This window comes from Populus nigra, chromosome 15, assembly GCF_951802175.1.
Source record: "Populus nigra chromosome 15, ddPopNigr1.1, whole genome shotgun sequence".
In the NCBI taxonomy this organism is placed as follows: Eukaryota; Viridiplantae; Streptophyta; class Magnoliopsida; order Malpighiales; family Salicaceae; genus Populus; species Populus nigra.
This window is the reverse complement of record NC_084866.1, coordinates 12,975,470-13,003,306: the sequence shown is the minus strand read 5'-3', so window position 1 is coordinate 13,003,306 and position 27,837 is coordinate 12,975,470. Positions and strand designations below refer to the sequence as shown.

The window sequence follows — 27,837 nt, the reverse complement described above, 5'->3', positions numbered from 1 at the left end:
AAGGATTGAATCGCCATAAAAAAAAGTTAAGTTACCGAAATGAAAAAAACATTTCACCGTGACAGGGAAATGTAAGAGGGCCTGCAATGCTTTTTTGCACAATAAAGCCGCCATACCTCTTAGTTGTTTTTTATTAATAATTAATTAATTAAGAGGAGCAGTCGAGTACAATTCCGCGTTCTGCACACAATCAAAATTATATGTGAGCGGACTTGCAAAGGAGCTAGCTTAGGCTGTAATTTAGGGTTCAGCTAGCTACTGCGATATGGAACTTAACCGTGAATATCTCAAATGATAGTCTGCATCTACTAAAAGAAAAAATATACAGTAACTAAAACTTTAAGGATTAAATTTAATATAATTAGTAAATAATATACTATTTTTAATATTTTTATAATTTTTTAAAAGTATTTTTTTATTAAAAATAAAAAAACCCTTTCATAAAAATTAAATTAAATTTTTCTTTAACTATAAAATATTTTTTTTATTGAATAACTTTTATAATAATAAATAAACATAATATTTTTTTTTAAATCACATTTCATCACCAAACATGTCCTTATAATTGAGGCCTGCATGCCAAAATACAAGGGAACAAAATTGTCCATTTCTTGGTACAATCGAAAATCTGACACTGCGGATAATCCCGTTTTATGTTCCCCCTTCATATATTGCGCAACAATGTATGCATTATATGAGTTTTAAGGTATATTTGACAATGTGATTGTGGTTGTTTTTTGTGTTGAAATACATGTTAATGATATTTTTTTATTTTTTAAAAATTTTAATACATCAAAACGATTCAAAATATATTAAATTTTAATAAAAAAATTAAATTTTTTTAAAATACTATTTGCATTGCGTTGCTAAACAATTTTTTATTAGTTCTCGTTAATGGAGTTATTTTAATATATAAAAAGAATGAAAAATGACAGTTCCAAGATGGTTATTATTTAGTCTCTAAAAAGATTTAAGTATATTCAATTTGTGATAGAAATCATGAAAATAAATATTTAAAGAAAACTTAGGTAATAACTTGCTCAAATCCTAATACTCAAATAATATATAGAAAATTAAGAAAATTCAAAAAGTAAACATGCCTTAAAGTCCAAACAATATATATCTGAAAATTTAAGATTTTGACCTGAAATTATTACATTTAATATAATTAATAGAACCCACAGTACACCACATATTATGATCTTCCATAAACTCTTGCATAAACCAGCCCAAGCAAACCTCTTAACCAGAACCACTGATCCTTTCTTTCTCTTAAAATTTCACTCTTGAATACATCTCCATCATTTATTTTTTTCGCAACTATAAGAACCCTAGAGACTTATATATTAGCTACTCCCAAGTTTTCCCACCATCATCCTCCATACTAAGCAAAAATCTCGAAATCCCTGTATATCCTCACCAGTATTCATATATTTCTCAACGCCTTCTCGCGTTAGATAGCACAGTTCCTTTATAAAAAAAAAGCTTCATTTTCATTGCTTCTTTAATGACATGGCTTTTAAACTAGGACGGAACCTTGAAGGACTGGACGCCAGCAAATATTGAAGAATGGCGGAGAGGAGTGTGACAACTCATTTTTGCCCCTGTAAGGCCCTTTTTTGTATGTGAACTGCCTACTATGGGCGCTAAATAAGCTGTAATGGACTGGACGCGAGCAAATATGGAAGGATTGCGGAAAGAAGCGTGCCAGCTCTTTTTTGCCCTTTTGAGGCCATTTTTTGTGTGTGAACTGCCTACTGTGGGCACTGGATAAGCCTTGATGGCTATTTGAACGTCAACATATGTTGAAGAATTGTGACAACTCATTTTTGTCCCTATAAGGTCACTTTCTTTCTTGGTGGACTGGACGTCAGCATGTATTGAACAATTGTGACAACTCGTTGTTGCTCCTATAAGGTCAGTTTCTGCATCTGAACTGCCTTCTGTGGGTATTGGATAAGCCTTGATGGACTGGACGTCAGCATGTGTTGAAAAATTGTGACAACTTATTTTTGCCCCTATAAGGTCAGTTTCTGCATCTGAACTGCCTACTGTGGGCATTGGATAAGCCTTGGTGGACTGGACGTAATTTTGACAACTCATTTCTGCCCCTACAAGGTCATCTGAACTGCCTTCTGTGGGCATTGGATAAGTCTTGGACTGGACGGAATTGCGACAACTCGTTTGTGCCCCTGTAAAGCAACTTTCTGTATGAGAACTGCCTGTAGATGTTGATGGAGAGCAAACCTTATGTCTCATATTTGCCACCGTGGAGTTCCGGCCTTCCGTGGATTGGTGGCTTATTTTTCCTTCGGAAACAGGAGCCTTATTTCTCATTGGTTGGACTTGACGTCTGTTGGATAAGTAACCATGAAGGCTAGGATTCAGGTTATTCATTGCTTCCTTAATGACTTTGTTCTTAGATCTGGATGGAAAGGAGACCTAGTTGCTCATCTTTGCCCCCATAAGGTTCCCTTCTCTGGATTTGACTGAATTCCTCATTGTTGAATTTGAAACTGCAGACTCACAATGATTTTTTAAAGAAAATGATTTGCGGGAGGATTGAAGCTGGTAAATTAGATGTGGATGAAGGGCGGTGATAATTATTCGTTGCTGCTTTGATGGTGGTGACCTTAAGAAGCTATAGATCAAAGAGCCATATATAGGACGTGAATTCAAGAGGAGGGGTCGATAGTATCTCTCTGGTAAATTAGATCTGGATGTCGTGATGGCACGCAACTCAGCAAATAATTTATCGTCAACAAGCTAAACAGAGAGTTCCTAGAAATTCACGTGAAGATGTATATGAACCATAGTTTTGAAACCCAACTTGATGGTCGACCCGGTTTAATGACCGGGTCATGGGTCAGATGGGTTGACCCGTGTTAACCCGGGTCAACCTAAAAAAAAATAAAAAAAAATATTAATCACATGAGGGGCCGGTTAAGGAGGAGGAGCCATGTGGGCTCCATTACCAAATTAATCTAATGAGGTAAGATTTTTCTTCCACTCGAATTTGAAATATTTTTTATTTGAGTTCAAGGCACAAAGCCCTAGATAATGAAGAGTAGTTGAGAACTTCTCCTACAATCTAGAAGCTAGAAGTCTGCTCTCTCTCTTACATTTCAAAAGCTAGAAATCTGCTCTCTTCATATTCGAGCATTTCACTTTCCTTTTCTTTTTATTTGTTGAGATGTTACCCTCTTGTCAAAATTATTAATCACAAATGGGTTCAAAGTTTGCCACAGTGGGGAAAGAATCAGTTGATGAGGATTTTTAAGCTAGTGCAACGGCATTTGGTTGCCACAGTGGGGGTGAGTACTTCTGATAATGATGGGAATGGAAATGATGAAGAGAAAGGGAACACGAAGATTTCAGATGAGGATTTGAAGAGGCTATTTGTTGAGTACTTGTAAAAAATACGGTTGCCTCCAAAGATTAGATCTTACAAACTGTTGTTGTCTTTCTCTGTCAGGAAGGTAGCCGGGTCTCAGCCGGGTTTATCCGGGTCAATTGGGTTCCGGGTCAACTCGCCGGGTCGACCGGGTTTCGCCAGGTCAACTTCTAGGCAGGTTTTTACTTAGACCCGGACCGGTCCCAAGCCCGGGTCGGCCGGGTCCCGGGTCGACCCACCGGGCCGGTCCGGGTTTCAAAACTATGATACGAACACACAAATTTATATAGAAAAAAAAAGTATAATGCGCGTAGGGTGGACTCGATACCTTGTGCTCTAAAAAGATAGCGCATATGGTTTGAGAGCATGCAGTTATACATGAGAAAGAAGTGATTCAGTGGGTGATAATTAAAAAATAAAAAATAAAAAATAAAATTATGGACGTCTGTATGAATGGGACATGGTTATGGAGAATCAAGAACGGTGGTTTCAAAGGTGATCACTTGCGTTTTTGGAGTCTTTGTTGATTGTTATAATTGTCAGTGAAACTATTGGCCAGCCAACGTGTTCAGTACTCGTTTATGCGTGGATACTCCAGCCTCAGAGTCAAGTTTAAGATTGAAAACTATTCATATGCCCGCGACGGAAGTAACAAACCGCTACGCTGCCAATCACATCAAAATCTATTTGATTAAGAAAAAAAAATAATAATTATAGACTACAAGCTTATTTGATAATATTCTCCCATAAACGTCTCTAAACTAGATCTTCCTTTGTCGATCCGTCTTCAAGTTGGAATTCTCCCATAAACTCGATTTTCTTTTCGGGGTGGTGTTTGGAAGGGGTCTCCGGAGCCCTGACGCAATGGAGCGGGGCGTGCCCGTAATGCGTAACGGGTTTGGCAATGTTGATCCTCTCAAGAAGGTTTGGATACTGAATTTCATTGATCTGCTGATCATCTCAATACGTGTTTCTTGAGTAGGATGCAACCATTTCAGACTCCCTTTAGCTTTAAAATTATTACCTTGAAAATCAATGCTTGAGCAAGAAGTTATGATCTTCACCAGATTTCGATGCCGAATGTTTCTCAAGGCTCCACATTCATCTATCAAACTCTTAGACGCTCCACGACGTTGCAGGTTAAGAGCTTTGATTGCAACTAGTGTTCCATCTTCATCAATGTTTCCTTTGTACACAGTGCTAAAATTAACTACCATCTCCAATCAAGTTGGTTGTAGAAAATCCATCGGTTGCTTTAAAGAGCCTTTCATAAGGGATCTAGATTTGAGGAAAAGGACTCGTTTATACTTTTTAGGCACTGAATCTGCGCATATAAAATAAAACATAAAAAATAAACAAAATATAAATAGAAAAATAATGTCCATGAACCAGCTCGTTAAAAACACACATAAAATCTATACATGGTTTCAGAAGTTCTAATGGATAAAAGAGATTAAAAATCTTGACATGTAAATCAGTAATTTGGAATGGAGAATTTGAAATACATAAATAGAATGGACATATATATACAGTGACCACATCAGAGTATGCTTCGAGTAAACCATGCAGAATTTGAGTTATTATGTCTTCCTCTGAAAGAGAACATTCATCTGCTTGAAGAGAATCAATGGTGGACTTCACATATTGAAGATAATCACTCAGTGAGCGTGTGCTCTTAGAGGCTTCATTGAAATCAGATTTCAAGTGCATATATCTTGATGTCATGCTGTTAAGAAATAGTTTTTCAATAGAAACCCAGGTATCACGGGCAGAGAAAGCAATTTTAGGGGAGATGAGATGGCTAAAACTCTCTAATGACATTGCAGCATTTATCCAGGAGACAAGAACGTGGTCAACTTACTGCCAAATAACAAAATCTAGATTAATAATAAGTTGTCCAGAAGTTTCAGTGATGAATTGAGAATGACTATGAGTGCCAGCCACACGATGATCATAAACCCTATGACAGTGAAGAATATCTGTGAAAAGATTTTGCCAGATAAAAAAGTTAGAGAAGTCTATACTCTCTGGTATATATTGTTTTATATTACTTACACCAAACACTGCATGTGGTGTATTTCAACAAGAGAGTGGTGCAGAAATCACAAGGACATGAATGAATGTGAATAAAGGAGCAGTAAGAGCAGAAGATTCAATTGGGATGGAGGAGAAAAGAGAGCTAGTGTGTCCAGCAGCTATGGTGGCCTCCATTTCAAAAAAAAATAAAATGAAGGGCAAGATTCAAATTCATCTGATTCATAATTTCATTTAACCGTAATATTTAGAAAGAAAAAAGATAATGTTGTTGTTATTAAGGGAATAAAATCTAGAAATTTCTTGTGAAGCTAGCCCTCTCAATTTTTATCATTCTTGTTTTACTACAAACAATGTCTCTTCTATTGATTTTCTTTTTTAATTTTTCGTAATTTTAGTTTGCTTATTTACCTCGGAGAAGAGATTAATATTTACTTTTTATGTTACCATTCCTACGAAAAATATGTAATCAATTAATTAAGTAAAAGATTTCAGATGAAATTGACACAACACATAAATCTTGGAGGCAAGTTGGAATTTACCCTAATGAAAACGCAGAATCAACAGTTGCGGCGCCGTCTCTGATTCGAAAGGCTCAGAATCAACAGGTTAAGTGACCATGGCGTCGAATCGCCCCTGTCCAGTTCGAACCTTGACAGTCAAAGGGCCCCGAGACTTGGAAAACGTCCAGATTGCACTCAAATCAACAGCGATGGTTGACTTTAAGACGGCTGCGTTCTTACTCAAAGGTAGCTACTCCTTCTAAATATTTTCTCCCTCCAATAATTCACCAAACGAGGTGGATGGAAATTGAGAAACGTGAAAGGCATCAGGGACCGAAATTATAGATTGATTTGTCTTGGGAGTGAATTTAAAATAAGTACATAGATAGGAACTAAATTGAGGTTTCCTAGACTTTATCATCATTAGCCTTAACCCTTAATTATTCGATTATTACCGAACTTAATTAGAAAGATAAGAAATATTTGATCTGTTTATTTATTTCCCAAAGAAATCTCTGATTACACAGAGAAAAAAAGTTTTATTTTCAATTTTGTCTTGATTTTATGAGGTGGTTGTCTGATCTAACCGTCAGTAGTCATTACTTTCCCTTTGATCTCTCGATCTTTTTTCTTTTTCAATCTTAACATAAATTGTTTCTGTATTTGTTAATATCATTTGCCTTATTTAGATATTTATTAAAAATAAATAAAAAGCGAAGATGAGGGTAGCCAAGTCACAGGTATGGCAGCCATGCAAGAAGAAGAGATCTTGATCGATCACAAACAGGATTTTCAGTTTTAGAGAGAGAAATTGAACTGGTTCTAGTTAGAGAATGTCGTCTTCTAGAAGTGGTGGTGGTGGTGGAGGAGGAAGCGGAAGCAAGACACGTGTGGGGAGATACGAACTCGGAAGGACCCTCGGAGAAGGAAATTTTGCTAAGGTGAAATTCGCTAGGAACGTTGAGACGAAAGAGAATGTTGCCATCAAAATTCTCGATAAAGAAAATGTTCTTAAGCACAAAATGATCGGTCAGGTATTTATTCTTTATTTTTAATTTCATATAATTCTGTGAATCTGAAGTTTTGTTTAATTAAATTGAAGGTATTTTTGTGTTAGTTTTAGTTTATGATTTTTTTTCTGTTTGGTTACCGAGAAAATTGAATTGGAAAATTAAGAATTACGGAAAAAGAAAAGAAAGAGAAGTCAATTTGATTGGGGAGACATGTCGTTTGCTACATATGTATTTATTTTTATATTTTTTGCAGATTAAACGGGAGATTTCAACAATGAAGTTAATCAGACACCCTAATGTCGTCCGCATGTATGAGGTTGGAATTTTTTTGGAATATTAATAAGCAAGTCGTTATCTTTCTTTTTATGTTATTTTTGTGATGTTGAAGTAGCTTGAGGAAAGATTACTGTTGTAGGTGATGGCGAGCAAGACCAAAATTTACATTGTTTTACAATTTGTGACGGGTGGTGAACTTTTCGACAAAATTGTAAGATTAATGTGTTTGAAATGAGTATGTTGAAATTGTTCTGCGTGTTTTTGAGGAAGCCTTAACTTTTTCTATGGTTTTTGTGCTATTTTTCTTGTGTTAGGCAAGTAAGGGGAGGTTGAAAGAGGATGAAGCGAGGAAGTATTTTCAACAACTTATCTGTGCTGTAGATTACTGCCACAGCAGAGGTGTATACCACAGGGATCTGAAGGTGTGATTTTGTTGCCTTGATTCTTATTCTAATGTTAAAATGAGAATGAAACCCTTAGATTTCTTCAGTTAAGCTGATGGATTAATCTCTTATTAGTTTCGGTAATAAACTAAGTTTGTGACATGCGGTTTTAAACTACAGCCTGAAAATCTGCTAATGGATGCTAATGGGATTCTTAAAGTTTCGGATTTTGGATTGAGTGCACTACCTCAGCAAGTTAGAGTATGTTAATTTCTGACCTGAGAACTCTGTGCTATGGTCAATTATTGTCCCTTCATTTCAGAAGAATTCCTAATTGTTTATCTTTTATTTCTCCTCCAGGAAGATGGGTTACTTCACACAACGTGTGGAACACCAAATTATGTTGCTCCGGAGGTGTGTAGCTTTTCCTGCAACCAGTAATTCTTAAAGCTTCAACCATTTCTGGTCTTTTATTTATTCCTTGGCGTTTCACCTTGCTAGGTGATCAACAATAAGGGCTATGATGGTGCCAAGGCAGATTTGTGGTCATGTGGCGTGATTCTTTTTGTCTTGATGGCTGGCTACTTACCTTTTGAAGAAGCCAACCTGATGGCACTATACAAAAAGGTGATTGTTTCTGTTCCTTCTGGTCGCTTTGTATGCACACACCCACTTCATTTTGCTGGCTGTGCCTGTATAAAATGCTAGAGTTGGGGAAACCAAACTCCATCTATAGTGGAGGACTGCATCGAGTTTTAATTTATATACCTATTGATTTTATCATGTTGACCTGAAAATGGTTGGGTAGAAAAGATCTTCAAGATCTCTTAAACCCTCATAGAACCTAATCTATGAAAATGTTGAACTATTATCAACTATTATGATTGGAAAGTTAACCATAATTTAGGAAGTTCAAAAATCAATTATGTATGGGTGGAGTTATGCCATGGCAAGTATGACTTGGAAAATGAAGACCCTAAATTCTTCTTGGATTTGGCTCATTCAATGAAGGAATGAGGTCGAGAGAGCTTTCAGACAAGCCAATCATGAGCAAGTTCTGATTATTTTGCAAAATGTCATGATCGCTAGTACAGTTTATGCCATTGACATATTCTTACAAGCCGTCCACAAAATCTGAGAGCATGTGTGAAAAACTCAAATAGGGAATTGAGTGGCAGGTTGATATCTGATTCTGGTTTGTAAAACAGAACTTTATCGTGGACCCATGGTTTGCAATCAGATCCTTTGTGCATGTCTGCTTTTGTAAACCTCTTCTGTTGCTGTGTAAGATTAGCTAAATGTGGTATTAGTGTATTCAGCAGTGCCTAAATGGATGGAGCTTTATTGTATTTTACATTGGCTAAATACAGTTTACGTTTGACTGCAGATATTCAAGGCTGACTTCACGTGTCCTCCATGGTTCTCCTCAAGTGCAAAGAAACTAATCAAAAGGATTCTTGACCCTAATCCCTCGACAGTTTGCCCCCCCTCTTCCCTTCATATAAATTTATTGTACTTCTTTCCTTCTCTAGAATGATGCATTGTAATATTAGGTACTTGTCATCTTACTGTACATGCTAATGGTATGAAACAGCGTATCACCATTGCCGAGCTTATTGAAAATGAATGGTTTAAGAAAGGATATAAGCCACCCGCTTTTGAACAAGCTAATGTTAGTCTCGACGATGTGAACTCTATCTTCAATGAATCAGTGGTAATTCTTGTGGTTCACTTGTGCATCATGCTTTCAATCTTAGTGCACCACTTGTGGGTTTGTACTTGATGTTCCTCTTGGTTAACAGGATTCTCGAAACCTAGTTGTGGAGAGGCGAGAAGAAGGGTTTATAGGGCCTATGGCTCCTGTAACCATGAATGCATTTGAACTCATCTCTACCTCTCAGGGTCTTAACCTTAGTAGTCTTTTTGAGAAACAAATGGTATGTTTGAACTCTTTGCTGTTCTCTGTAAATGAAGCGAAAATCTGTAAAATGTTAGAAGTTGAGAGTCTGACAGTTTGTCACATTTGTTGGCATTGAGATCTTCTCAATTTAAAATTATTCCAAGGATTGATGGTTGAATACTCTTTAGTATTATAAACTCGAACTTTTATTATTTAAAACCATGTCTTAGATCATTTTCCTACTTTGTTCAAATATTTAGCCTGCTCAATTTTGTGAAATAGTTGCCGAGCAAAAATCAGAAACAACTTCTATGTCTCCAGTGCAAGTTTTTTTTTTTAAATATCATAGTTTAATGAGCCATGCCATTTGCTTGAATATGCAGTTATCTTTGAGTTTCACAACTATGAACTCAAGAGACTTTCTTTTCATCTGGAAAATAGGGGCTTGTTAAAAGGGAATCAAGATTCACATCCAAACATTCTGCTAGTGAGATAATCTCAAAAATTGAAGCAGCAGCGGCGCCTTTGGGTTTTGATGTTAAGAAAAATAACTTCAAGGTTTGATAACACTCCCTTTAATAAATGAAAATTTTAAGTGGAATGTTTAATTCATGTTTAGCAAGATTCCTGCAGTCTTTTTGCATCCAATTTGTTATGTCTGTATGGTTTTCATAAAGTTGTCTTCAAACTTGAATCCTGAAAGATTTAAGTGAATTGAATATCCTTTTCTGGTCCTTTCACCTTCGTAAGTGAATTGGATTTTTCAATGTTTAACTTTTTCTATATGGTTCAGTGGACTCTTGATTTTATGTGCTTGAGAAAAGAGGATATCTTCAGAACTTTGATTTTATTAGGCAGTCAACTGTTAAATTATTGTTTCTGCTGAAAGAGCTGTTTCAAATTGCAGATGAAGCTTCAAGGGGACAAGGATGGACGTAAGGGTCGTCTATCTGTTGCAACAGAGGTATGTCTTCAGGAAATGATTTCCGCGACAAACTTGTCTGTAGTAGTTTGAGCTGGGTGTAAGATTTCTCTATCGTTCAGATCTTTGAAGTGGCTCCTTCTCTTTATATGGTCGAGGTTCGCAAGTCTGGTGGAGATACCCTGGAATTTCACAAGGTATGGCCTTTAAATACTGGTGCTCTTGTGGAAATTAAAACAATAATGAATAATTTCTCCTCCATCAAAGAATGCCTGGTCTCTGTATTCTTTTACATCAATCAGTTCATGCCTGTGCAGTTAGGTCATGTGTGTAACCCATGGTTTGGCTGCAAACTGAATGGAGCTGTTCTTGAAAAGTACATATTTAGCTGGTTTGCTTATTTAAGTTTTCATGCAAAACAATTATGACAAGATGAAGCTTTTAGTAAAAAGAGAGGCTTGACTGGGAGGGGTACTTGAGATACTCAACCACAGTTGATGGCGTACACATTGATGCCAAGAACTAGCCAATAACTACATCATTTGTGATTCAGCTTTTCCCATTTCATGTTCCAGTTATTACTACCATTACTGAAACAAAAAACATGCTTATGGAATTATACATTACCGGGCCAAGTTGAATTAAAAATGATTTCCAGGCTCAAGGCGAAGTTAAAATGTTCACTATAGCATGGTAGCTCAAGAATAAGGCCAAGCGAAATTCATTAGCATGTTTTATGGGACATGTAATCTCTTGGAGTCTGCTGAAGGCTAGATTTGCGTGTGTCTGCTCTTATAGGGTGGACTTAACAGGCCATAAAAAAATATAGCAGCCTCCACTGGCATTGTTGCTCTATCAACTGTATTATTAGTTAATTCCTCCTTTTATCCTTAATTGCTATGAGGTCTAAATTTGAATTCAACTGGTTTAAATGACAGTTTTACAAGAACCTCTCAACTGGACTGAAAGATATCGTATGGAAAACAATTGATGAAGAAAAGGAGGAAGAAGAGGCAGTGACAAATGGTTAGTATTCATTACTTGTATGTTAAGTGCAGTCTTTCAGGGCCTGTAATATTGAGTCTCTGAAATTTTTTATTCCCTGGAGACTCTGCATACAGAACAAATTTTGTGGAAAAAAATTGACCTGTGCACAGCATTCTGTAAAATGATTGGAAAACGAATACAACATGCTATGCGAGGAAAAATATTTTAGGAAGGGCAATAATTTCTTACTCCATAGGAAGTTACCTAATTCCCTTAGGCTGTGCCCTTTTTGATTCTCTTTACCATTACCTTCACACCTCATACGTGTCCAATACAGTTTCTAACCTACCAACACTAGCCATTTCTCTGATTTTTCTCCTTTCTTTTTCATTCTTCTTTGCTTTCTTCAATAATTTTCCTCTCTTTTCCATCACCTTATCTCTTCATATAAAAATAGAAATCTCTCATGTCCTAGTTTTACAAAGGCATTTGATTGAAAATTCACTTCCTTCTTTTTTCATAATTTAATTGCGTGTTTTATCATGAATTTCCAAACACCAATCAACAACTACATCAATTCAATGCAACATTCAAAAGAGGGGGGGGGGGGGGTTTGGTATATATGTTTCCGAGAGATTTTAAGCATTACAATGGGAAGAAGGAATAAATTATTGAAGAGAAAATCGTAATTAAAGAAAAAGTAGAGGGGATGTGACATCACATGTCGTATATGAAAGTTATAGTGATTTTAGATGGGTTCCATATCATGGAAGCAGGGGAATTAGCGTCCATTTTTGTAGCACTTGGGTCTTAATATTGCAAAAATAAAATAAAAAACAGTTTTAACTTTAGGTTAGCCAAGTTTCAGTATGCATTTGCTTTTTCTCCTCCCCTAATCGTGTACAAGCATTAAGTTTTGATTATCTTTTTCTCTGCAGGTGTTGCTCAGGTTACTGCTCGATAACTGGGTTTTTTTTTCCCCTTGTAAAATCCAAATGTTGATTATTTCTTCTTTTCTTTCCTCATGAATGATATGAAGGTTAATGGGCGGAACATAATGTAGCTTTCATTGATGTGTTCCTTGTGCCCAGAACAAACTCATTCATACCTACGTAGGCGTGGTCTTGTCCAAACTTTTATATATAACTGGGCTTGGTTGGTTTTTCTCCAAACTGTGAATGTATCATAACCCTCGGCCTTGTTCGGTTTAAAACAAAGTTTTTTTATTATGTTTATCTCCCCTGTTTCCACCTGGATGCTCCCAAATGAATATCTCTCCTTTTATTCTATGTGATGATAAAATAATAATAATAAATATCAATTTTTGTGGAGTGCATGTTTCTTTCTTTCCTTCTTTTCGTCGAGGAGGGTCTAGGTCGCTTGGGTAGGTATGCATGGGCTTGACAACACGTGAGCTAAGCCCCCCTTTCCTCACTCCTTGGGTAAGTTTTTTCCTTTTTTATTTCTTCTTTTCTTTGACTTTCCCCCGATACCCTTTGTTTTTCCCCAACATTTAAAAAATAAATTAACATTTTATTTCTTAAGTATAAATAGAATGAGGTTAAAGCTTTTTCATGTAAATCATAATATAGTGTTTCCTAATAAATTTATGAAAACATGAGATTTTCATGTGTTGAGGATTTTTCATACGCCTTATTATTAATAATTTATGTAACATAACGTGTTTTCTGTAAAATATATTTGAATTCTTTGGAAATTACTAAAATAAAAATGTTAAATAAATAATATGGAAGTGTTTGACAATATACATGACAATGGATCATCCAAAAGTTCTGATATACTTGAAATGTTTGATGCCCAGTCGTGTCCGCCGTCTCTGATATACTTGAAATGTGTGTGTGTCCGCCGTCCTCGACTTGTCATTTGACATTTCACAAGATGCGCCGTCTCTGGTATAGTTTTTATCCACCAAATAGCAGAAAATCCATGTTACCATTTTTTCCAACTAAAATACCCACTTTCAAACATTGTTTCATTAATTTTTTTTTAAAAAAAACTCTAGAGGACTATAAAAACCCACAGTCTTCAATTTGAAAGAATTCGGTTAAAAAATAACAATCAACTTCAATTAAAACAACTTTTCAAAGTCTTTTTTTTTTCAACGTTTAGTAAGCGTTCTGTTGTATTTGGTTCTGTTGTATTTGGTTTACTGTCTCATTTGATTGTTGTAATCCATTTTAGTTCTTTTTCTTGGTGTATGTTCTTAGCTCAGTCCCTCTATCTCTCTTTCCAAAAACAAGCACAGACCATGGTAATTTGTTGTCAGATATCCCATTCTGATTAGGAAATTGTGCAGGGTGTTTTCATCAATCCGGCTTTCGTTGAGCCATTTGGGATAAATTTAATTGAGGTGCACTTCTAATACGAATAATAGTTTGTCCTTATGACTTGTTATTATTCAGGAGGGACTCAATGTAAATTGTTGCTCCTTTGTCGATTATGCAGCAGCTCATGGATTGCCTTTTGTTGCCACAAAAACTGGAGGTTCAGTAGATATACACCGGGAATGTTGTCCGAAAACATTGCTAAGAAAATAACATTTTCAACCGTATTGACAGTAGATCTTCCTCGGGTACTTGGCAACTGTGTACTTGTTGATCTCCATTATCAGGCAGTCTATTGCTGACGCTCTTCTAAAGCTTCTTTCTATGAGCATCTGTGGACCAAATGTCCAGAGAATAGGTCGAGGAACATTCACCTATTTTCATGCCCGGAGCATATTGAAAGTAAACTAAATTTTGATTTTGAGAAATAAAGGAACCGGTCTACCAGTTGAGAACCGGCCGACCGACTAAAATAAGTTGAAGCGGTCGACCGGTTCAAAAACAATTGATCGATTCAGTTGACAGAATACCATTTATGTTCAGATTATGATTTCTCTGTATTAGTTTTATTCCTTGATTGTATAAGATTTTATGCCTATAAAAAAAAACTTGTAATTCAAGACTATGAATAAGAACAAAAGAGAGAATAACTAAGAGAGCTTAGAGATAAATAATTAATAAAAGTATATCTTCTTCTCAATCTTGTTCTTGTTCTTGAGTTTTTAACTTTGCATTACTGTTTTTGATCTTATACCTCACCTATCATTCTCCCAACAAGTGGTATCAGAGTTTATGTTTGATTATTTAACATAGTCAATTCAAACTTCCCACTTCAATATCCTAAGTTGACAAAGGATAACTATGAAACTTGATGTATTCGAGTAAAAGCTTGACTAGATTTCCAAGATGTAGGAGAGACGATTGAAAAAGGTTTTGAGGAGTTTATAGATGGAGCAACGTTGACTTCAGCTCAAAGAGAGGTCATGCAAAAGCTACGAAGGAAGGATCAACAAGCACTAACAATCATTCACCAATGTCTAGATGATGTCACTTTTAAGATAGTAGTCAACGCAACCACCGCCAAACAAGTATGAGAAGTTATGCAAGAATTAAACTAAGAAGATGATAATGTGATAAGGATATGTCAACAAAAGCTACGTGGTGACTTTGAAAAATTACATATGCTTGAATCATAGAATATTTTAGAATACTTTGCAAGAGTATTGGTCATATACAATCAAATGAAGAGATACAAGGAGAAGATGAAAGAGACATATATAGTAGAGAAAATCATATGCTCACTGCAAAAGAAATTTCATTATGTTGTAGTCGCAATAGAGGAATGACAAAATATAGATTTTCTTACAATTCAAGGTCTCATGGGAAAATTACAAGCATATAATGAAAAAGTCAATGAGATTCAAGAAGATATGGGTGCATAAGTATTTTTTAAAAAGCAAGATGATTCTGGATATTCTGGATATTCTTAAAGGGGTAGAGGATGTGGACAAAGCAAAGAAAGAGGAGGGAAGAGGTGGATTTAAAAAAGAAGGTTATGGCAGCCTCAATAGGTCAATTGATTGACCGCATTAAGCAAATCGGTCGACCGATTACACTGACAGTGACAATCTGAAATCCAGATTTGACAAATCAAAAGTTAAATGCTATAATTATCAAAAAGGTAGGTCACTATACTAGAGATTGGTGAAGTCTAACCAAAATGGTTGGGGAGAATGCAAATCTAGTGACAGAAGAGGAGAAGGAAGTCACCCTATTACTACTGTATGATAAGAGAATGCAAGACAAAGAGAACATGTGATATCTAGACAATGGAGCTAGTAACCATATATGTTGAGACAAAGACATATTCATGGAGCTTGATGAAGCAATTAGAGGTAATATCACTTTTGTGAATCATTCAAAGGTTTCTATCAAAGGAAATTGTACGATTTTAATTAAATTGAAAAATAAAAGTCATTAATTTATTGGTGATGTCTATTATATACTAACGGTGAAAAGCAATATGTTAAGCTTATGACAATTGTTAGAGAAGGGGTATGAGATTAAAATGAAAGATCGTACTTTGATATTACTTGACACTAAAGGAGCTATGATTGTAAATGTAGTCTTGCTAAACATAGAGACAAATATGCCTAAATGCATGTGTGAAGGATAAGACTTGGTTTTGATATATGAGACTTAGGCATGTAAACTTTGGCACTCCACCAAGTCCACAAAAAAAGATGAGAAGGCTTGATGACTTATATAAGGTAATTAATCCAATGAATGATGATGTAATATTATATTATCACCTTACTATATGAGATCATGTAGTGTTTGAAAAAGCAATAAATGATGCAAAATGGAGAATTGATATGGATGAGGAGATTGCATTATTGAAAAGAATAACACATAGAAATTGGTTACTAGATCAAATGAAAAAAAACCAATAGGTTTCAAATGGATCTACATAAAAAAAAGAATGACACAAATAAGACAAGGTTAGTAGCAAATTGCTATAGTCAAAACTATGAGATTGACTATGATAAGATTTTTGCTCCCGTTACTAGATTGATGACCATTTGATTAATCATTATCACTATTACCCAAAATAGATGGAGAATCTATCAAATGTATATCAAATTAGCCTTTCTTTAAAAGGAGGTTTTGAAAAGAAGGTCTACATTGAGCAACCTATGAAATATGAAGTGAAAGGACATGAAACAATGTATTAAAGTTGAACAAAGTCTTGTATGGATTGAAGCAAGCCTCAAGGACTTGGAATAGTCATATTGATGGATATTTATTAAAGAATGGATTTGTTAAATGCCCCCATGAATATGCTATTTATATAAAGATCAAAGAGAGTAATGATACTCTTATTGTATGTTTATATATGGATGACTTGATCTTTATAGGAAATAATTCAAAGATGTTTGGAGACTTCAAACAAGCAATGATTAAGGAGTTTAAGATGATGGATATTGGTTCCATGTCCTACTACTTAGGGATTGAGATCAAATAAAGAGGAGATGAAATCTTTGTGAATTAAGAGAAGTTTGCAAGGGAGGTTCTCAAGAAGTTCAAGATAAAGGATTGTGCAAGAGTAAATACTCCAGTTGAGTGTGGAGTAAAGATATCAAAGAATAATGAAGAAGAGAAGATAATTGACATGCACTCGTCCAAATATTTATTTTTGGAGAACTTATGAGTAAATTTCTGAAGACACCAACCATGACACACTTCAAAGAATTGAAGCAAATTCTTCAAAAGGTATTATTGATTTTGGCTTGTTCTATGGTTATTTTAATAGCTTTGAACTTATAGGTTTATTGATAGTGATTGGGTTGGAGATATGGATGATAGAAAAAACATTACAAGTTTTGTCTATATGGGAGACACAACATTCATTTGGAATTTAAAAAATTAATCTATAGTCATTTTGTTAATATGTGAAGCTGAATCTGTAGTTACTAAATCATGTGCTTATCATTCCATATGGCTAAGAAGATTATTGAAAGAATTGTGAATGCTACAAGAAAATCCTATAGAGATTTATGTGAACAACTCATCAGTCATTGCCTTAACTAAAAATCCAGATTTCATGACAAAAGTAAGCACATTGACACAATATTTCATCACCTAAGAGATTGTATATAAACAAGAAAATTGAAGTTAAGTATGTGAAGACACAAGACCAAGTCGCAGATATCTTCACAAAGCCATTGAAAAATTATGTTTTTTGTCTTTATCAAAATAAGAGATATGTTGGGAGTTATGAAGAAATTAAGTTTAAGAGGGGGTATTGAAAATTAAACTTAATTTCTGGTTTTTCTGAATAACAGAAGAACCAGTCGACTGACTGGATTAAATAAATCAGTTGACCAGTTCAGTGGGTAGAGTACAATTCTTGTTCAAATTAGAATTTTCTTATATTAGTTTAATTTCTTAATTATTTAGGATTTTGTACCTATAAAAGGCTTGTAATTCGATGGTATTAAGAAGCACAAAAAAAAATAACTAAGAGAGTTTAGAGAGAAATACTTAATAAAAATATATTTTCCTCTTATTTTTTTTATTTTTAAGATTTGTTTGCATTAATGTTTATAATCTTATAGCACAACCATCCTTCTTCCAACAAGCTTGTACCATGAAATAACATCTTAAAATTTCATTTGTACAGTGCTCAAATCGTCATGCGATGAAGGAAACATCAAACGTCCTCCTCTTTCTGCTTTTGTTTTGTCACCACTGCTTCGTCAAAAAACCAAAGTTGATTTTTCTACGTCTCCCACTTGATGGAGTCCAACGCAGTAAACATTTAGAGTTTCTTAGTCTTTGGAAGTTTACCAAGTCGTTTCAGACATAATTAGTTACCCATGCCAAAAGACTTTACATAATGGAATCACTTCACTGACAGCGGAGTTGCTTGATACCATTTTTCTTTTAAGAAGTTTGGAGGTTGGAGGCAGGACTTAAATAATATACTAAAAAATCAAGTTGGTATAATTATTTGTATCAACCCAAAATGCGCATGAGCTTCCGTGTAATTTCGCAAGTCAATTTATATGTTTTCACAAGTCAATTTATATGTTTTCACAAGTCAATTTATGTGTCAATCTTCTTTCTTTCGGCTTTCTTTTTCATACGAAAAGAAAGGAGTGTGAAGTTTCAGAAGTGTACAGAAACAGCTCTGGCGCTTGTGGAATTTCTCAGAAAATTAAGTGGTTCTCTAGCTTTTCGTTTACCTTCCTTACCCTATAAAAACACGAGCGGTGGAATGTGACCATTGATTCATTTCAATGGATGCTAGATTGTTTGATGCAGCTTCCAGAGGGGATGTGAATACCTTGCAAGAATTAATTGGAGAAGATCCTCTAATCCTCCATACTGTAACCGTCACTACGTCAAACACACCATTGCACGTTGCTGCACTTCTTGGTCATACTCAGTTTGCCATGAAAGTGATGCAGAATTATCCTGGATTAGCAGACGAACTTAACCAGCAAGGTCTTAGCCCCATCCATTTGGCCTCAGCAAAAGGGCACCTGGAGATTGTGAAGGAAATGCTTGTTCTTCGACCTGATCTTGCTCTTAAAAAAGACGAGGACGGAAATATTCCCCTTCACTCGGCTGCCATTAGAGGAAGGAGGGAAATCTTGACAGAGCTTTTTACAAATGAATCAGCAAATGAGCTTACCTCGAGCAGGGAGACTGTTCTGCATCTTGCCGTGAAACACAATCGATACCAGGCACTAGAGTTGTTGATTCAGCTTGCCAATCAATACCAAATTGGCAATGAGCTTTTCAATGCCGTGGATGTAGGCGGTAATACCATATTTCACCTTGCTTGTGCTGGAAAAAAGTCAAAGGTAATGAACGATATTTGCTGTTACTTTCAAGTTTCTCTTTTCGAGATTGTTTGCTTTGGCTCCAGTAGTATAAAGACCCTTGAAGCCTGTTGAGGCATTTTAATTTGAGAAGTTCTATAAGCCATAGATGCATCCCTTTTACGGTAGAAATTACTTTATGAAACATATAATTATTCATACTAAATGGTATAATTTTTTTTTTATTATTTGGGTATTCTCGCATCTTTTTTAAGAATGAGATTAATTTTATTCAGGGTTTGTGGTTGCTTCTCCCAACAAGTGTATTTTCTGAAGATCGAATTTGTATTTTTATTCTTACAGGGATATAGGGATATAGCAGTATCTTAATCACTAGACGAACATATTTGTGCATGAATTTATTGTTAAGTTGCGGTTGATTGCACAATTAATTAAAGTGAAAATTTGATTCTGCAGATGGTAAGGCTTTTGTCACGGACTAATGTGGATGTGAATGCTGTTAATTTTGAAGGTCTTACTGCTTTACATTTGGCAGTAAGAGCGACGACAGGATCTAATGATGAAGATGAAATACAAGAAATAATCCGAAGTGTAGGAGCAGAGCTTACAGAGCGAATTGAACGATTAGAGCAATCCATTGTCACTACGCAACAACGAAGCTCAGAAGCTAGAAGGGAAAAGTTTGTTGGTTCATTAAAGAATGGCATTGGTATTTTGGCAGCAATCTTTGCCTCATTATCTTTTGAAGTAGGAATGAATCCTCCTGGAGGTGTGTGGCAAGAATGGGCTTCATCCAATGCTACTAAATCTGGTACTGCTGCTGCTGATGGCAATAATGACACCGATCCCAACTCATGGAGCAATTCATTATTCTTAGGTTTGTTCGAGTTGGCGAGCGTCAGTGAAGGTGACTCACACAAGCCTGGACTATCCATAAGTTGGGAACTAGGCAAAAAACGATTCCTTAATTTTATCTTGTGCAATTCTCTGTGCTTTTTCTTGTCAATAGCAACAATTGTGGTTGTAGCATTGACTGAAGTCTTCCTGTGGGACTGGCAATCTACTTCACTTCTTTTGTTGCCTATGATGTGCATTCTCTTGCTAACTGCTGCAGCAGAGTTTGTATTTGGGGTGGCTATTGTTACCGATACAAGCGTTGCAAATGTATTTCCACTTCGAGCTTTGATTTTGGTTGTAATCCTACTTAACGTAATATGGCAGCTTGCTTGGACCTACCAATATCTCCGGAAATGGTTACAGAGGTGAATAGAGCCATTTACTGACCAGAACCATTACGTTCATATTATCCATGTTTTTTGTAGCTCTAGTTTTTGTGTTTCTGGATACTAATTGTATCTAAATGTTCTTTGCAGATTTCGCCGCAACGAAGAGAGGCGAGGAGAATGAACGAATTGAATCAGAAAAGCAATGCTAATGATGTCCTGCATGATGAGATCTGATTGAATGTTAATGTTCTGGATTAAGAACTTGATTTTCTTGTAACACCAATTTGATTTTGAATGACAAGCTACTTTACATGTCTGAGGCATGTCTTTTTTTGCTTTGAATTAAGAAACGAAAGCATGGAAGACTAGTTTTGTTTTTGCTGGTAGGTTATCATCATTTTAACGGTGCAGGATATCTATGGTTGGATCAAGGCTTGCAGTCGATAGAGATGAATGAGGAAGAGCACTTCTAATCCTAGTTTAAAAGAAACAAAATGAAAACTAAGCACATAATCCAAAGGGAAAAAATTCAACTCATAACTGTAGCCACCTCCGAATGCCAAAAACCCCTGATTTACCCTTGAATGATAGTTTCATTGATGGGCTTACAGGTGCTGGATTAAATGGACGGATAAATTTCCGAGATGCTTCCATCTGAGGATCTTCTCTATTGGTTTTCCTTCTTCTGGGAGGACCACCAATAGCACCATCATTTTAAACAGAAGATGATTTTGAATCGAATATGTGATTGATCCATAGGATGTCCAACTTCTGCCTCCTGACGAGGAGGTGGAAATTTCTCGCTCTTGCTCTTAGCCTTGGTTCGTGTCATGGCTCTCCATCTCTGGATAGTATCAAACAAATGAGAGTTTCAAGTAAAACTATGCTTTGAAAAACCAAGAAGAGAGCAGAGAACGTATGGCATCTGCAGATCATGAAGTGAAGGACCTAACCAGTTGACAATTCTGACCAGTTGATTTGACAACTGTTGACCTAAGATACCTAAGCCACAGTGGATTTCACCATTTAACAAGGACCTGTGACCAACCACAGTTTTCGAATGATAAGGAAAAAGTGGTATACTAAACGAGATCAAGAACGGATATCACAAAAGAATTCTCAAATTTAGAGTTACCCAACAAGTCTACAGAGATACGGCTTGGTATATATACCTAGGTATTATATATATATAAAAAAGAGTATATATACCTAGGAAGTACTCATCAAGAAAGCAATAAAAATGGATGGATTCAGGGGTGGCTGGGTTTCTGCTATCTATTAGATATTATCCTAGTTAATGTAGGAATCTTTTATCAAAAATGATTTGTCTTAGACTAATTTATTATAATCATTTTTTAATTAGATAGTTAGATTCCTACGTAGATTAGAATAATTAGAGGTGTAATCTTCCTATAAGGGACAGTGTAATCAGATTAGAAAACAGAATAGAAAGTTGTGTTTATAAGTGTGTTGATAAGAGTGGTTAATCAATAAAGCTTGGGAGGCTCATCCAAATACTTGCAGAGCTTGGATTTAGTGTTTTCAACCATTGATCTCAGAGCTTAATGAACTTGGTGTTTTTTTTTAACTATTGGAAAGAAAAGCAAGCTTGGTGTTTTTTTTTTAATAATTGGAGAGAAAAACGCAGTAGTCTTTTTCTCCCTTTGACGATCGAAAACTGTAGGAATCCACAAGAAGAAGAATTTCTCAAGAGAAAGAGTTATCTATTAAAACCAAAGGATAATATCACAGTGTTAACAACCAAATTGGTTAGCCTGAAATATCAACAAGGAATTTCAGTTTTGAATTAAATCTTCAACACGGCCCCTCAACCGAAAGGGCAGTTCTTGAACATGAAGGTTGTCCTGCCGTAGCTGAAAACGAATGGTTGACAGTGGCTTAGTTAATAAATCTGCAAGCTAATCCCTAGTAGATAGAAAAGAGACTTGAAGTGTTTTTTGCTAAAACTTGATCCCTAACAAAGTGAAAATCAATTTCAACATGTTTAGTCCGGCTTGGAAAATCAGATTAGAGGACAAGTAAGTAGCTCCAATGTTATCACACCATAGTTTTGGACTGGTTACAAAGGGAAGCTATAGATCATGGAGAATGGATTGGAGCCAGTGTATTTCAGCTGCTGTGTTTAAGAGGGATTTATATTTTGATTCATTTACGAGCAACGGTTTGTTGTTGTTTGCAGCTCCAACTCATCATATTGGTTCCCTGACAGATACAATAGGCCCCAACACTATGTCTATCAGCTCTATCACCAGCCCAGTCAGCATCATTGAACCTTTGAAAAGAGTGATCTGATGTACTTCTGAAACAAATGCCTTAGCTTGTTGTGGATGCGTTTGACAACTTGACAAAGATTATTCATGGGTTGATGCATGGATTTGCTAACACAGTGGACCCTGAAAGCAACATCTAATCGAGGGAATCCCAAGTAACGTAATGCACCAACAGTGTTGTGACAGAGTTGAGGATCTGAAAAATCAGAGCTGTCAAACTTAGATAGAATACAAGTGGTACTCATAGGAGTGGAACAAGGCTTGACTTCATGTATGTGAACTCATTGTAATAGGCCAGCCAGCTACATATTTTCTTTCCGTCAAAAAACAGATCATGTCCATTAAACAAGGCTTCTACATCGAGAAAATAGGAAAGACAACACCAAGTTGCTGAATAAACTTGTCAATTTCAGTAGAGTTAGTCCTGGTGATGATTATATCATCAACGTATATGAGGATGAAAATAGAGAAATCAGCAGTGTGAAGGGTGAATAAGGAGGTACAATGTCTGTTAGCCTATAAAACCAGGCTCTAGGAGCCTGTTTCAGGCCATATATATGTAGACTTCCTCTTGTAGTAGACCATGTAGAAAGGTATTTTGGATGTCAATTTACCTAATACTTAATTGTCGTGCGATGGCTAAAGATAGTAATAATCGTATATATAGTTCATGTCTTAACCACGAGACTAAAGGTTTTGTGTAGTCCACACCATGTGATGATAATATCCATTTGTTGCCAACCAGATTATGACTAGGCTTAGGCGGTACAAGATCCCATGTATTATTTCATACAAGAGCATTAGATTCAATGTTCATGGTTGTATGCCATCGGTGATGTTTAAAAGCTTCAGAGAAACAAGTAGGTTCTATGATAGAAGAGACATGCTTAGTTAGTAAACACTGAGGCAATGGATAGCAAGCGATACCAACATATAGAACTTTTAGTTTGAGAGACTGTGTTTGAGATTGAGTGATCGATCATGTGGTGTTGTCGGGGCTTATTTGGAGAGACATGTTAAAGAGAAGGGAATATGGAGGAGCATATGGTTGAGAAATTGCAGTAGCTGTAGTTGAAGATGGATATTTTCTTGTGTTCAAGATATAAATTTCCATTCCAGTTCACTATTCGGATCATGAATGCCTGCAACCTTCTTTTTTCCCCGTGGATGATAAAACTGCACTTAGAATCAGTACATTCCAAAGCCAAATCATCACATGGCGCACTGAAAGGATGGCATGCAGGGAAATCCTCTGCCTTCTCCACTTAAGCAAGGGGTGGAGGATGGATGACATACTTGTAACTGCCCCCTTGCTTGATAATGGTTCTTCCCAAGAGCGCAGTAGGGATGAGCACCAAAGCCACGTTCTCAACATCGGTAGAACCAAAATTTCTGGTTTGTTTTTCCTCCGCAAATTTGACTAACAAATTGGTATGAATTGGGATCAACGTAGGCGAGGAAGAGAGGATGTTTCCACCATCCTTGTGCCATATTTTAATTGTTATCATAAAGCCTCAATTTATTTATATTTATGGTTTTCATTTTCACGCATGGGAGGCCGCTAGGTCTTGCTTGCAAGGCCCAGGCGGAAGAATATGGTGTTAAAACACCAAGTTTTCAATAAAAAGAAACCTAGACATTATCATCCTCCAAATCTGATACCATCTATATAAAAAAAAAATACATTTTGATATACTCAGAGTATGGCATGGATGAGTGTGGATCCATGTAAAACCCTCTCAAAAGTTGCAAAGCCAAGAGGCTCTTCTCTTGCTCATAAGAAAAACAGGTACAAAACCGCTTGAATTTATTGATACATGAATCAAGATCTAAATAAAGAAAACAAATCAAATTGGAGAACACATGATGATAAATCCCATCAATTCAAATATCCCACACATGGTAGTCAAGAACTTTGCATGACGAACAACATGCAGAGGCCCCTACTTCACAATATTTGAGATTGTATTAAGAGAAAATTAAGTAGCATAATTCTTTGATCCAAGTCACTTCTTAACGCTAATAACTACAAACCTGGATACCTTATCAATGAAAAATCAAAAACATGAGTGCTGATTTCTTCGCTTTCGCTTTGTCTCGGATCTTGTATTGCCTAGTTTGCTCTGCTCTTTAAGAACACAAACACCCCCTGTGCATACCCTTCTTTGGCTTTTAGACGCATCACCAAAGCATCTGAATATATTTGAGAAAAGTGTCATGGCAGTCTTATAAGTGGTTGTTAATCGTATGAAGATGATTATGCTCATGTTTTCTGGAGCATTATATATTTAATAAAAGAGAAGGAAGGTGTTTTGGTATTTCACGCGAGGAACTGCGGGTCAATTATGACCATGTACATTCCCCCCCCGATCGTGGCTTGCAGCGTGCCTGGTCTCCCTAGAGATTGGAATTATTTAATTAATTAAAGCAACACGTGGACATATGAACCAGAATTCCCACGGAAAAAAAAGTGGATTTAGACCGTGTCTGGTCGTATTTTTAATAAAGGGCTACCTACCTGCTAGTAGGAAATGAACATAATTCTTTGGTCTACAACGTTGTTCTCGTAGAGAGAGAGGAAGAGAGACGAAAGGACATGTTACATCGAATGCTAGCAAATGCCTGAAACCAGCTTTGCCGACGTCATGGTTCAGGCGAAATCAATATTTAAGTTGATTAGTTTATTATCGTTTAACGAGAGAGGGAGGGTATAATTAATGTGAGTCTTTGTTAATTGAGTGTATAATTAAAGAACAATTAAAATATATAAATTTCTTTCCTTCATTTTTCTCAAGGAAAATATTATTCATATACTTGAAAGCGGAAAGCTTAGCTAATCATAAAATTATCAAGTTCTATATTTTCAATCATTAGAAATATCTGTTGATATCCTTTCGTATAAATTATCACATACAAAACAGATGCTATAAATGTCAAAAAAAAATAAAAATTGAGGTACATGTATCAGAGAAATTTTAAATTCAATTCTTTGTTAGGAAGTTTTGATATGGTTCATGTATCAGAGAATGAGAAGACATCTCCTATGAAGAGCTAGAAAAAGACTGTTTATTTTGAGGTCTAGAGGGCCTTCTATGTCAAATTTCTATGTACCAATGGTCCAGTAGAGGCAAGGTCATGGCGGTCGACAAGTAGGTGTTGGCCGGTAAATTTAACAACCAGTTCCACTAATGCGGCGGGGACAACTATTGGTGATGAAAGAAAAATAGTTACTAGCAAATATATATATATTACACTTGCACTAAGAAAGAAGAAGAAAAAAGCTATGTTACAGGCTCATTTTTCTTAGATGCGACCAGTTATATGCTTAGTTTTATTGGATATTTACAAGATTCTAACAAAATTAATTTGAATTAGAGGATGAGTTTTTTTTAATCTAGATAATTTAGTGTAGGAGATTTAGAAGCCTTTTAATTTATAATTTTTTTTTTTATTAAAAAATTATATTTTATGACCTAACATCAATTTATTTTATTTTTCTCCTCGATTAAAAAACTTGAACTTTCATCAAGAAACGATATTGTTCTTGTTTTTCTTCTTTTGGGATATATAAATCCGGTGATGAGGAGGAGGAGGAGGTCTGGGATAAAGACTATCGTTAAAAAATATGTAGTCTTGCATCTTCATTTGTTGTTGCTTTGTAATGACTACTCGGAGCTGTCATGACGCATTGGCGATGAGAACCAAGAATTTTCATGCTGTTGTAGATTTCAATTCAAAATTAGAAACAGAAGTTGACAGAATTTGGATATATGTGAACTAAGGAGTTCTGAGTTCTGGTCTTACAATTGTTTTTATGAGTGTTGGAATTTTCTTTTTATCAAAAATCTAGTTAGGTTAGGATGTGAGGCTATAAATAGCCTTGAAAGTTCATTATAAGAAATATATATAATTAAAAGAAAGTTCGAATCCCTTCCAGAAACTTTTCTCAATTAAATTTTTTCATTTGTGTTAGATGGAAATACTCAATTAATTTCTTAAATGATATATTTAAACAAAAAATTAAAATTTATATGCTCAATTACGAAAAATTAAAACTTAAAATCTTGTAATTATCTCCGTATGAAATACCAAATGCCGACAACAAACTCTTTTCAAATTGAATCATTTCTTAACGCGTATAAGAAAAAGAAAAAGAAAACTATAGAAAACGCGGGAAGGTATGCATCCTTGTATATGGCCCAGTTGAAATATTGTCTCCACTATAAGATTTATTTTTTGACCGATACATGCATTTAGATATTTTCTCTCTTTGATTGGTTGTTACTTCAATTATGTGCTAGCTGTAGACAGTAGCTAGGGTCGATGGTTTCGTTTTCTTAGACAGATATTACTAATCACAGCAAAATGGTTCATTTTGTTTTGCTTGCTTTTATACAGTATTTTTCTAATTTTAGTATATCAATGGTAAGGTGGGGTTGTAGTGATGTGGGTTTTTTTTTAAGCCACTGTTTCTTCAGATTAATTTCAATAAAAACTTTGCTTTAGGGTTTAAATTTGTAAAACTTGACCTGTATTTTTGCAGTTAATTCGTTGTTAATGTTCTTGGACAAGTTTCTCTGCATGCTTTTCCTCTAAATGGTGGTGTAATTAGCAGGTCCGTGTTATCTAGACAGCCGTACGTGCACTTGGTTCAGCTGAGCTTGTAAAAATATTCAGAAGAAGCAATACAATGGTAGAGTATCTTGCTATCGTTTTCGTCTATGGAGTAAGCAATTAGCTAAATCACATAAATATATGTATTTTTTTTTTCTCTTTTATGTTTTCTCAGTCTTTGTAGCGTTGTACTGTACGATAAATTTGTATAAGATCTTAAACAAATTCCTAGCAAAGTAGTATCAAGGCTTTGATTTGCACTAACCCTTCATCTATCATTACACGTGAAAAATGAAAACAAAAACTTAATTAAAGAAGATAATTAAAAAATATATATCTAATTGAAGAAGAAGAAAAATGATCTATCTCTCTCTCTTTTTGTCATGGATTGCAGGTCTCAAATCTCTACACTTTATCACCTCTCTCTTCCTCTATCCTTATCACCTTTGTTAAAGCCATTCGATATACTATAAGTTCTCACCAGCAATGTTGCCTAATGGTGGTGGTTTGGGTAGAAGATCCATGGTGGTTTATATGGTCGCAAGTATTTTGTGGTACGACAGTTGTTGAAAGTTTGCAGCAGATTGAATCTACTACC

At 35.5% G+C, this 27,837-nt stretch overlaps 2 protein-coding genes across 4 annotated transcripts; both read left to right on the top strand.

Annotated features, from left to right (window-relative positions):
* The first annotated feature begins 5,979 nt into the window (after positions 1 to 5,979).
* Positions 5,980 to 12,647, top strand: LOC133674482 (CBL-interacting serine/threonine-protein kinase 23-like). Of its 3 annotated transcripts, none has more exons than XM_062095596.1 (15): positions 5,985 to 6,965; positions 7,198 to 7,260; positions 7,360 to 7,431; positions 7,535 to 7,642; positions 7,784 to 7,864; positions 7,964 to 8,017; positions 8,105 to 8,230; positions 8,991 to 9,080; positions 9,198 to 9,317; positions 9,406 to 9,540; positions 9,945 to 10,061; positions 10,411 to 10,467; positions 10,548 to 10,622; positions 11,364 to 11,451; positions 12,351 to 12,647. In XM_062095596.1, the coding sequence occupies exons 1-15, from the start codon at positions 6,765 to 6,767 to the stop codon at positions 12,374 to 12,376; spliced, it is 1,413 nt and encodes a 470-aa protein (XP_061951580.1). In that variant the 5' UTR covers positions 5,985 to 6,764; the 3' UTR covers positions 12,377 to 12,647. The 3 variants fall into 3 exon arrangements, with proteins under 3 accessions (XP_061951582.1, XP_061951580.1, XP_061951581.1); XM_062095597.1 differs by having other exon boundaries at positions 6,897 to 6,965; positions 7,347 to 7,431; XM_062095598.1 differs by lacking the exons at positions 10,411 to 10,467; positions 10,548 to 10,622; positions 11,364 to 11,451; positions 12,351 to 12,647 and having other exon boundaries at positions 5,980 to 6,965; positions 9,887 to 9,980.
* Positions 12,648 to 18,377: 5,730 nt separating this feature from the next.
* On the top strand, positions 18,378 to 20,650 carry LOC133674335 (ankyrin repeat-containing protein BDA1-like). The gene is made up of 3 exons (XM_062095379.1): positions 18,378 to 19,129; positions 19,565 to 20,370; positions 20,482 to 20,650. Exons 1-3 carry the CDS (start codon positions 18,560 to 18,562, stop codon positions 20,513 to 20,515), a joined length of 1,410 nt encoding a protein of 469 aa, XP_061951363.1. The 5' UTR covers positions 18,378 to 18,559; the 3' UTR covers positions 20,516 to 20,650.
* Positions 20,651 to 27,837: the final 7,187 nt, after the last annotated feature.

What these genes read in the sequence shown, in the direction of transcription:
- LOC133674482 (XM_062095596.1), top strand. Translation starts at nt 6,765, where the DNA reads ATGTCGTCTTCTAGAAGTGGTGGTGGTGGTGGAGGAGGAAGCGGAAGC. An exon ending in AGCACAAAATGATCGGTCAG is followed by an intron (nt 6,966 to 7,197) that starts GTATTTATTCTT and finishes TATTTTTTGCAG; the next exon opens with ATTAAACGGGAGATTTCAAC. An exon ending in ATACCCTGGAATTTCACAAG is followed by an intron (nt 10,623 to 11,363) that starts GTATGGCCTTTA and finishes TTTAAATGACAG; the next exon opens with TTTTACAAGAACCTCTCAAC.
- LOC133674335 (XM_062095379.1), top strand. Translation starts at nt 18,560, where the DNA reads ATGGATGCTAGATTGTTTGATGCAGCTTCCAGAGGGGATGTGAATACC. An exon ending in GTGCTGGAAAAAAGTCAAAG is followed by an intron (nt 19,130 to 19,564) that starts GTAATGAACGAT and finishes TTGATTCTGCAG; the next exon opens with ATGGTAAGGCTTTTGTCACG. An exon ending in CTCCGGAAATGGTTACAGAG is followed by an intron (nt 20,371 to 20,481) that starts GTGAATAGAGCC and finishes TGTTCTTTGCAG; the next exon opens with ATTTCGCCGCAACGAAGAGA.